This window comes from Morus notabilis, unplaced genomic scaffold (assembly GCF_000414095.1).
Source record: "Morus notabilis unplaced genomic scaffold, ASM41409v2 Scaffold602, whole genome shotgun sequence".
NCBI classification, from domain to species: domain Eukaryota; kingdom Viridiplantae; phylum Streptophyta; class Magnoliopsida; order Rosales; family Moraceae; genus Morus; species Morus notabilis.
In genome coordinates, this window is record NW_010358894.1 from 165,459 (window position 1) to 176,901 (window position 11,443).

At 32.0% G+C, this 11,443-nt stretch overlaps 1 protein-coding gene across 1 annotated transcript; it reads left to right on the forward strand.

Annotated features, from left to right (window-relative positions):
* Nucleotides 1-454: 454 nt before the first annotated feature.
* LOC21398958 (cysteine-rich receptor-like protein kinase 2) lies at nucleotides 455-10,202 on the forward strand. Its single transcript, XM_010093509.2, has 8 exons — nucleotides 455-945; nucleotides 6,493-6,905; nucleotides 7,196-7,321; nucleotides 7,560-7,687; nucleotides 8,060-8,273; nucleotides 8,585-8,816; nucleotides 9,246-9,399; nucleotides 9,743-10,202. The coding sequence occupies exons 1-8, from the start codon at nucleotides 569-571 to the stop codon at nucleotides 10,055-10,057; spliced, it is 1,959 nt and encodes a 652-aa protein (XP_010091811.2). The 5' UTR covers nucleotides 455-568; the 3' UTR covers nucleotides 10,058-10,202.
* Nucleotides 10,203-11,443: the final 1,241 nt, after the last annotated feature.

The following is an 11,443-nucleotide window of genomic DNA, read 5'->3' on the forward strand; positions in this document are numbered from 1 at the left end:
TCGTGTACCTTTTTTATTTTTTATTCTTTTTCATTTTTATTTTTTACTATCGTCTTAATAAAATTATTATAATCCTTTTTTTTCATTTTTCTCTGTTCCGATCTTCCACCAGGAAATGAAAAGAAAACTAAATTAGCAAACCTTGAAAAATTATTTTCTCAGCCAAAACAAAAAAAAACACACATAAAATAGATGGATATTATTGGTGTTTCCCTTTGTTTTATTCTTTTCAAAGATGATAATTATCGTGAGATAGGTTGAATTACATTTGAGCTTTCACCAATAACATAAAATCATACGTCACTGGCCCACAATTGACGATGTATAGGCTTACCTCATTTCTTTTTTTTTTTTTTTTTTTTTCTTTCTTTCTTCCTTCCTTTTTTTGTTTTGTTTTTTTCCTATTCCTAGTGGAAAATAATGCAGCCGACAATTCCATTTCCTGCGCATTAATTTCTCCATAGGTACTAATTAATGTGAATATCAACCCCTTATAACAGTTTGATAGAATTCGTAGCAGAAAGAACAAAAACAGTTTGCTTCCACAGTATTTCCTGAAATATATATTATGTCGCCAAAAGCAGCAAAAGTAGTACTAGTCATGTTCTGGTGGTGGCTCTGGCTGATTGCAGGACCAGTTGGGGCTGACCCGCAGACCAGACTATTGAACCAAGGATGCAGCCAGTACAAGGCCATGGACTTGTCCGACTTCTACGCCAGTCTCAACGCCACCATCTCCGACCTCAAGGCGCAGCTCCGCAGTGGAAAGCACTTCGCCACGGCGCAGCAGTCGGGGGGCTCCGATTCTGTCTACGCCATGGCGCAGTGCCGGAACTACCTCTCCACTGCTGACTGCACCGCTTGCTTCACTATCGCGGAGAAACAAATTCGCAACTGCTCCGCCGCCAACGGCGCCCGTGTCGTCTACGACGGTTGCTTCCTCAGGTACAACCCCATAATTTTTTTTTAATAGACGTTTGATTCATTAATTAGAACTATGTGATTAGAATTATTTTTTATTTACGTGTATTTTTTGTAAAAAAAAATACTATAACAAACCACAAATCATAATTCGAATCAAGAAACGAATCTCCAACCAAACAACCTCTTAAACTTTCATGTTAGTTGACTTTTGAGAGTCATGTGTTAGCGTATCATGTAGGATAGTAAAGGCCCATTTATTTTATATATTTAAAATAATGAATTTTAATTTTGTAACAGTTTTTTTATTAAAAATTTAAAATTTAAATACTAAAATAAAAAATTATTATTTTAAACATATAAACTAAATGAGCTAATTTTTTAAAATTTTTTTTGGATAAATGGTTCTTTTCACACCGTCTTTTTTACTCTTTACACCACGTGGCCTCCTCAAATTAAAATTTTTTTATTACAAAAAAATCTTTAAATAAAATAACAAAAAAAGACAATTGACTTAATTATATAATTAAATTTTATTATAAAAGGAAACTAATATAGAGTTTTTTTTTTCTATTTACACACCGTACATATCATATTATCAAAGTATAAACTATTTCTAATTTAATGGCTAGTCTAAAAAAAATTATATGGAGGTATACTTTTCTTTACTATTTGTTCTATGCATATTGTTTATTAACCTTTTGTTTTTCACTCCTATTTATTTGCAAATCAATCTTTTAAGGAAACTGTTTCACTTTTTTAATGCCACTTGTTCTCATGAGGTAGTATCTTACAAAACTTTTATTTTCTATTGAGTTCGATCGATATTCAGCGAATATAATTCAATTTAGTTTACATTTTCTATTTTTTTATTTACCTTTTTAATTTTTTTTTTTGTTTCCCTATTGAACTAAAAAAACAACAAATTTCATTAGTAGAAATTTGGTATTTAATGACCGTTAATAACTGTCGTTAAAAGATTAAATAACAGTTAGGAGAACCGTCGTCTAATTGCGGGTCGTTAAATGTCTGTGACATATAACGACAGTTTTTATCCGTCGTTAAAAAGGACATTAGTAAACCGTCGTCTACTTTCATTAAAAAATGTAGTTAGCGTGTATTTTAGATGACGTTTTGTTATAAACTGTCATCTAATGTTGAGATTTAACGATGGTTTTATGAAAAACCCGTCGTTATATTTTCTTCCTAGATAAAAAAATTTTGTTCTATTTTTTTGTTGTCCCATGGGTTGGCCTATTAATCCAGTGTGTTATCAGCTTTTTGGCCACACTAGATTCAACGACGGTTTTAAGAAAAATCGTCATTAAAGATACAAGTACTTAAAAATCGTCGTCTATAGTTGCCACGTCAATCACAGTGTTTGTAATGGCATGTTTGATAACGATATTGTATAAAACTGTCATCTAATCAGCATCGTTATATCCACAGTTTTTTGAAGTATTAAAAAAATGAAAAGATATAAATAAAAGATAGTATTAAAGTAATAAATTAATTTACATGGGGTGTGCAGAGAAAAGAGGAAATGTAAATAAATCATCCATTAAAATTTTATGAAAATAGTTAAGGGTAATTTTTAAATAATAAGGGTGCGTGAAAAGGAAATTTAATTATTTGAATATTATATATGTAGGTTATGTAGTTAAAGTGGGGAGTGGAGAGTAAAAATGGGATGTGAATATTAAATTTTAGGCAAAGGTTTTACCCTTGAAAGTAGTGGGATTGAACTCCCAATATAAGCGATATTCCTTGGACGACACAGAGGAGTGGTTCACAGCTGGTTCCCCTAACTTGGGCCTCTGTGTTTGGTTGTTCTTTTTTTTGTTCGTTTAGTCTCCTTAGATTTTAGTCGTCATCTGCCTTTCTTTGCGGGGTTTCTTTGTCGTTGTTGCTGTCCCCTTGGTGGGTTCCTTTTCGTTGGTTTGTTTCTGTTTTTGCCCTCGGGCTTGTTTCGTCTTTAATGAAAGTAAATTTTTCAGCAAAAAAATAACTCCCAATATTTTTATGTTACTCTAATAATATTAAACGTTAAAAGAATATATCAATTAAAATATTTCAATTAATATGGTAATAATATTATTAATTAGAGTGCATGAACAAAAATGAGAGAATTAAAGTGAACATGTAACAATATTAGCGAATATGCTTAGAGTGCAATATAATATTTGTATCGTGTAACAATATTTTTGAAAGATGTTCCACCATAAAATAGTTTGTAATATATACCAATATAAAATTTATTAATTATATTAATATTGCATCTTTTCAAAATTATTAGATATATAATATATATTATATTTACTTACTCTTTATGCATATCATATGTTACAAGCCGATAAATTTTATTATATGTTCATTTTTTAAAGTCATTATTGTATGTTCGTCTTACAATTGGTCTTTTTTTTGTTTTTTGTTTTTGTTTTTTTCTTACAGTATCAGTTTGGGACTTTTGACTCCTAAATTAAGAATAAATAAAACTATCAAAATCTAATATGTATTTCCCTTAAAAAAAATTTATATTTACCGGCTACTGCCGGCTAGCTTGAATCTATGGATGAAACTCCCCTGTACCATATTTGAAAACAAATTAATAGAATCTCATTAAAAATATACCGGCTGCTGCCGGCTAGCTTGAATCTTAAATGACCTTCTCTTTTAATTATAAAAATCAATCATATATATTACGTGTTTCTAAATATATCTTAGAGTTTTTTATATAATAAAACTTTCTATCAATAGTGTACATTTTTACATTTTAATCTAGTCAAAATTATGTTAAAATAAAAAAAATACGCCGAATTGACTGTTTTTAATATAGATTTGATAGTTAAAAAATAAAAACTCATATATTATCCATTTTTTAAAATCCTATTGAAAAAATCTTTTACAATTCGCCAAAACCAAAAAAAAAAAAAAAAAAAAAAAAACCAATCATGTATCTCATATTAATATATTTAAATGAAATATGTAGATGGAAAATCTCGCCCAAATCGCTCCAAATCGTCACCTATCTTTCCTCCCCAAAAGACTCCAATATATCTTCTTTCCACAATATTCTTTTGACAATCAACATTCTAAACAAATATAAAAAATATGACGGTCTGCTTCTTGCAAACGTTATAATGTGATAATTGATAGCTAGGTCAACATGGATACTTGTTAGATGGAGACAAAATGTAATAATGGTGTACGTAGAATGTGGATCCCATATAGTTCTATAGATTTTATTTAATGGGATTTGAGCTATCAAACATCTGTTCTCACTATATATATACGTGCATACATGTATATCAACCACACACACACACACATATATATATTAATTTATGCGAATAATCGTGAAATTATGTAGAAACATTTAGTACTATTCTCTATATTTGACCAATAAATCATATCAAATTTATTTTAGAGACAATACTTTCATACATGTATATATATACTCAAAATGATGAATTTTCAATGGTTATATTTTCATTCGATGTCTACCATTAAATATAAAAATTTAATGGATAAGATTCCAATCTCATTAATAGTCATGAATTTATTTGGTCAACTATCTAACTTATTATAACCATCAGATTAATATTTTACGGTTAAAAATAATACCCATAAATAAGTAAATATTGAAATAACTATTAAAATCAGACCATATTTAACAAAAAAAAAATATTTTTTTAACTATCAAAGCATTTTTTCCAGCTCTCTTAAATAATATGTTCATATGTACTGCGTAAATATATATATATATATTTATAATATTAGGGGGAAACAGCTAAAAAAAGAGTAAAAAAAAAGTAATGAGATATAAAAATAAAGGACCAAAAGAGGTAAATAAAAAAGAGTAAGGACAAGAAAAAACAAACGTAAAAAAAAAAAAGCTTGGGACGAAATGTTTCGTCGGTAGAGAAAGAGGGTTTTAAAAAAAATTGGACATGAGAAGAAATTATTAAATGGGGAATTAGAAAGAAAAATATATTTATGAGGTGATTAGAAGAAGAAGAAGAATGTATAATAGGGTAAAAAAATAAATATGGAAAAGGGGGAGACAACAAAGAAGAGAGAGTGAAAAGGAGAGGAAAACATAAAAAGAGGTGTAAAGTAAAATAATAATGATAATAAAAAAGAACTGACGAAACGTTACTCTAATATTTACTCTAAAAGGAGAGGAAAACATAAAAAGAGGTGTACAGTAATAAAAAAGAACTGACGAAAAAAGTGTAATATTTTTAACTTTATATATTGCTTACAAACGTTTTCGGGTACATATGGGACATTTCTGACATTTTCTAAAAAATAAACATTTAACTCTAACGGTTAACTAACAGTCAACGTATTAATAGGATCTCTATGTAATTTTTTTCAAAAGTCAAGGATGTTGACGTGATTAGTTTCGATCAAATGTCAGTGTTATTTATAGAAGCTTAGAAGCTTATTATAGAAGCTTAGAAGCTTATTATAGAAGCTTATTATTTATAGAAGCTTATCAAATGTCAGTGTGATTAGTTTCGATCAAACGTGATTAGTCAACATTTCTGATTAGTTTCTTCCGTTTATAGAAGCTTATTATTTATATAGTTATAAATAATTAGATGTTACTGTAACTTTTTGTCCTCTTTATTAATAAGTAATTATTTATATTTAAATAAAGTGACATAAATAATATTTTTTTACCATCTTGAATGATATTTCTGGTTTTTTTTCTCGAAACTATGCATACAAATTCTTTGGATGAAACGCTCTACAAAAGTATGAGAGTTTTTGCGACCAAATTAAAATAAGTTATTTAAGATCATCCAAAGTTGATAATGTTATTATTAATGCACATTCAATAATCTTATAAGACAAAGTGTGTCTTCGCTCATTTTTGGTAGCGCAATATCGAAATTCTTGCGGTAATACTCTAGCTAAGCTCTATATTCATGCTTTCTTAAATTTATACCGTTTCTGTCCTAATTAATTTGCAGTCTAAGATAACAAAAAGTTAAAATTTGATAACTATTAAAGCTTTCTTGTTTTCATTTTTTTATTTATCTCAAAAGTCATTGGTTCAGAACTTTTTACTTGTGAAAATATCGAAACAAACCGTTTTTTGTTCTGTCAATTTGTTTTAACATTATTGAAGTTCTAAAAATGAAAACAATATACCTGAATCAAATGGACCCCGAGTTTCTCTTTCCCACTAAAAATGTAGTATTCTGAAGTGCTTAATGTGAATTTTCGAAAGAAAAAAAAAAGTGCTTAATGTGCTATTGTAGTTAATAGAATTATAAAGCCAAACAATGAATTAGAGATTTGCATAAACATATTCATTCTTTTAATTTGTATGTCTTAGTCACACTGTTGTTTAATTAAGATTAACTAAGAATCAAATTATCACTGCATATATATCACATATATATTACACGTGCAGAATATTCATGTTGTTTGAGTACTGGTAAGTATCTAACTTTACAATTACCAATATTTTGTTAACTGGAAGGTGATCATACATTCATATATATATATATATATATATATATATATATATATCTATACATATATTTCTTCTTTGAGGTATGAGGGCAACTCATTCTACGACCAGACCACTCTTGAAGGCAACGTAGGGTTGTGCGGGAAACAGACAGTGTCACGTAACGCTGCAGCATTCACTTCAGCCGTCGAAGAAGTGCTATCGGATCTCCAAGTTGCCACGCCCAAGATTAACGGTTTCTTTGCCGCGGTAAAGAAGGACTCGACGAGCAGCAGCGGCGGTGGAAATGTGACGGTGTATGGCGTGGCGCAATGCGCGGAAACTGTGACCAAGAGTGGGTGCAAGGAGTGCTTGAAAGTGGCGTATGCCAACTTGGAGAGCTGTCCTCCCGATGCCGATGGTAGGGCTGTCGACGCCGGGTGTTTTCTCAGGTACTCCAATGCTTCCTTCTTTGCTCAGAATCAAACTACCAATATCGCGCCCTTTTTGAGCAATGGTGAGTAAATTTTTCTTACCTTATTACATTTACAATCATTATCCTAAGATTATCAAAATGTTTACAATGCGTATGAGCTATTGTATGCCACCTCTAAAATGATTTTAAGAAAAATACCGTTTACTTGTTAAGCATAATATTATTATGATCAAATAGTGTAAAATTATAACTTGAGTTGACAACATGCAACTAATGGGGAAATACAAATAACTATTTAACTCGATTAGCCAAAAATATTATTATGATCAAATAGTGTAAAATCATCATCATCATCATTACTATCATTCCAGGACATGGTTCAAACAAGAAAGCCATTATCGGAGGCGTGGTAGGAGGTGTTGCTGCTCTATTCTTTGTGTTAGTTGGGCTTTTTGTTTGGTTTAAACGATCAAGAAAGCCTCAGGCTGGTGATAGAGGTGAAGTAATTTTCTAGTTTTTTCACTGAATCCTTTGTTTCGTTTAATAATTTTTATAGTTTTGATCTTCTAATACAAAAAAAAAAAAAAAAGAACACAAACACACTCACACACACTATATCATACAAATCATATGCATATGTTATAGTCGGGATTTATTGACATGCTTCGGTCTTGTCTTTCTTGTAAAAGGAATTTAATTAAGGAAAACGTACATTTGTTAATCTCACACCTGCAGGTGACATTTTAGGAGCGACGGAACTGCGAGGCCCAGTGACTTATAGGTACAAGGATTTGAAATCTGCAACAAAAAATTTCAGTCAAGATAACAAACTTGGGGAAGGAGGATTTGGTGATGTTTACAAGGTAAAATTAAAGAAAAAACATACAACACACAAATAGAATATATATATATATATATTCCATAGAAAATAATAAATACGTATTATGTACATGTTTTATGTATTAAATAAGATTTATAATGCGTATCTCTTAATCAGACTAGCTAGCTAGCATTTAAGGAAGGGACAAAAAAGAATAATTAGCAATAATTCAATCTTATTAATTAGCATCTTCTACTTTCTACTTTTACTATAATACCATCTAAATTTCGAGGTCGTTCAAGTAATTAAGCTACATTAATTTTCACATACCAAATTGCGTATTAGGGTACTGTTTAGTATCCAAGGTCATGAAACTCTACCACTAATCAAACGTTGATTGATGGAAACGAAGCAGGGTACTTTGAAGAATGGGAAAATAGTTGCTGTGAAAAAACTAGCAATAGGACAGTCCCAAAGAGGAAAGGCTGAGTTTGAGAGTGAAGTGAAGATCATAAGTAATGTTCATCACAGGAATCTTGTTCGACTTCTCGGTTGTTGTAACAAAGGACCCGAGCTTCTTCTTGTCTACGAATACATGGCGAATAGCAGTCTTGATAGATTCTTGTTTGGTAACCTAGCTAAAACGCACTTCTTTTTTTACATGCTTCATTTTAATTCTCGTTCCATTTTTTCTGTTACATACATACATACATGTATATTTATAGTAAATTACATATTCGGTGACCAAATTTAGCAGCAAAAAGTTCGCCTGGTTCTGCAACTTTCTGCTACTAAAATTTGGCCACAAAATAGTACTTTTCGCTACCAAATGCATGTAATAACTTTTATGTGATACATCAATATAGTTACAATGATAATACCATTTTTTTCCCTCATTATAATGTTGGCATTTACGAAGGAAATTATAAAATAAAAATAGGTGAAAGAAGAGGCTCACTGAGGTGGACACAAAGACATGATATAATCACGGGAACAGCTAGAGGTCTTGCTTATCTACACGAGGATTTCCACATTTGTATAATACACAGAGATATCAAAACTAGTAACATTCTCTTAGACAATGATTTTCATCCCAAAATTGCTGATTTTGGGTTAGCAAGGCTTTTACCGGAAGATCAAACTCATCTCAGCACCAAATTTGCAGGAACTTTGTAAGTCTCAACTGATTATCCAAATTATATACTTGATCACTTCCCTTAGACAACATCAATTTTGTTAGCTTTATTTCGTACTTTGGCATTTTATGACAACATTAATACTCAAGAAGTCAAGACAAATTTCAGCACTATGATAGATTTCTTTGAACTTCCGTATAACTTAGTGGATTGTTTACTAGTTAAGCATGGCTCCGTAAATGTAGGTGCATCTGAACCACGTAAGAATTACCTGTGTTCTATTTTAATTTAGTGATTTTATTGAATTTTAATTAAGTTCGGTAAATTGCTTAAAACGGATCTAAGAAATTTAAAGCACATGCAAACTCCTTTTGTACGTATTTTGTTTCCAGACCCGAATAATGAATATTATTTGGTTTATAAAAGTGCATTTTAATTTGTTGGTTTTTGGTTTTCATGAATTAGGGGGTACACAGCTCCGGAATATTCAATCCATGGGCAGTTGTCGGAGAAGGCTGATGTCTATAGCTATGGCATTGTTGTGCTTGAAATTATAAGTGGCCAAAAGAGCAATGAAATTAAAGAGGGTGATCCTGTTGGTGAATTCCTCCTTGAACGGGTATATTTACATATATGCACAACTTTTAAGCATTTTGCATGCATATATACAAAACACACACACATATATATATTTATATATATATATATGAGTACATACTTTGGGTGGGTTAAAATAATTTTAGGCAAAGTTTTAAGTGACCTTTTAGTTTTCCTTTTTTAGAGAAGAAAACTCCTTTCTTTCAGAATTAAGATAAGTCTTCCATCATAATTTAGAACATCTCCAAGATTCAAACAAAGCTTTAGATATTACATTATAGTATAGCTTTTATTTACTCTATCCTTCTATTGCATATTAATTTTCTTAAACTAATTTGTTGAAATATATAACTGTGCAAAATTAGGCATGGAAACTTTGTGAGAGAAACAGCCACACTGAGTTGGTGGATGAATGCTTGGACCCAGAGGAGTATGAAGCAGAAACAATGAAAAGATTAATAGAGATTGCCCTTATGTGCATACAGCCATCACCTGCCACAAGGCCTACGATGTCTGAAGTTGTCGTTTTGCTCAAAAGTAAGGACTCATTTGAGGCCAGGCCACTCACTAAGCCTGTCTTCGTTGATGCCAATCGGAGGCCCAGAGGAGACACTTCAACTTCCACTGCTTCATCCACATCCAATGCTACTGCCTCTGTCTCGAGGATTTCAGGTCGCTAAAGCATTGAATTTTACAAGGGCAAAAGTTTAACAACTTTGTATGTACAAATAAAATATCGGTAACATAAAACTTCATACGCTTGTACCTGTATTTTTTTTGTTAGTTGAAGAAAAGAATAACCAGGATAACTCCTAAGAGTATCAGTTGGACACAAATGAGTTTTTTTTTTTTTTTTTTTTTTTTTTTACAAAACTCTTTCATTTGGTAGGCCCTTTATTCCATTCCTTCAGAATGGCGGGCCGACTACTCTTTATTTGAACTACTATTGATTGTTACTACTCTTTTATTTGGTAGGCTCTTTATTCCATTCATTCGGAATGGCGGGCCTCAAACTCTTTATTTTGGTAGGCCCTTATTCCATTCCTTCGGAATGACGGGCCTCAAACGCTTTTTTCTTTTTAGAAGGTCGGCCCTTATCCCATTCCTTCGGAATGGTGGGCCGTTAATACAAGTAGTGTCGTCCCTTTATTCCATTTCTTTGGAATGGCGGGACGAGACGGAAGGTAAGGTCGTCCCTTTACTTCATTCCTTCGGAATGACGGGACGCTAAGGGAGGGGTGTACTCATGCAAAAATTGAATTGATAAAGAATCAAAGAAAGAGGGGTTCAAAGAAAGAAACACGTAGAATTATAAAAGAAAAGAAAACGTAAAAAGGAAATGAAGGAAAGAGAGAGAAAAGGTAAACATACTTGGACAAATTTTACATGCGCATCAATTTTCTTTTGTAGAGTCTTCCTCAAATCGCGTATGATTATCTTCTTGGCATCATCGTCGAAGCAATTCTCCACTGATAAATACCTGAAAAATCCACCGAACAATGCAATTAGTACCTTCAATCATGTCTACACCAATTTAATTAAAGATTAAGCAGTAGAATGCGTTACGAAAATGGAGGTCTTGCATTAAGAAATGGCGAAAGGCCTGGGGAGCCAAAGTGCCAGCAGCCAAGCTGATGAAGAAGGGCGAGTACTTAGCGAATAGTGATTCACTTTCGAACTTTCTCCACCACCTTCTTGGTATTTTCTCTTCCTCCATAGCAACTACTCTTAGCTTTGATGTGTTTGTGTGTGCGTGTGTATATGAGAGAGAGAGCTTAAGATTCCTATTAGTGAGCATAGAGTGGAATTTAATGGATTGGAAGGTAACGTAATGCCCCGCCCTACGGGCTCCCGTAGATTCATGTATGTACTGCCTACGAGGGCTGCCTCTTCCTCTGTCTCACCTCCGGTAAGGTATGGATGTTACTACCCTTATCTCTTATAGTCTGACTTGAAAGCACCTTTATATCTTTATAGAAGCTCTTATCTTATTATATTCCTCTTCTTTTTCTGTGATTAACTTGCTGAAGTGAGTGGTTCACGGGGTGGACCACGAAACGTAGTTC

What these genes read in the sequence shown, in the direction of transcription:
- LOC21398958 (XM_010093509.2), top strand. Translation starts at nt 569, where the DNA reads ATGTCGCCAAAAGCAGCAAAAGTAGTACTAGTCATGTTCTGGTGGTGG. An exon ending in GCCTCAGGCTGGTGATAGAG is followed by an intron (nt 7,322 to 7,559) that starts GTGAAGTAATTT and finishes TCACACCTGCAG; the next exon opens with GTGACATTTTAGGAGCGACG. An exon ending in TCTTGATAGATTCTTGTTTG is followed by an intron (nt 8,274 to 8,584) that starts GTAACCTAGCTA and finishes AAATAAAAATAG; the next exon opens with GTGAAAGAAGAGGCTCACTG.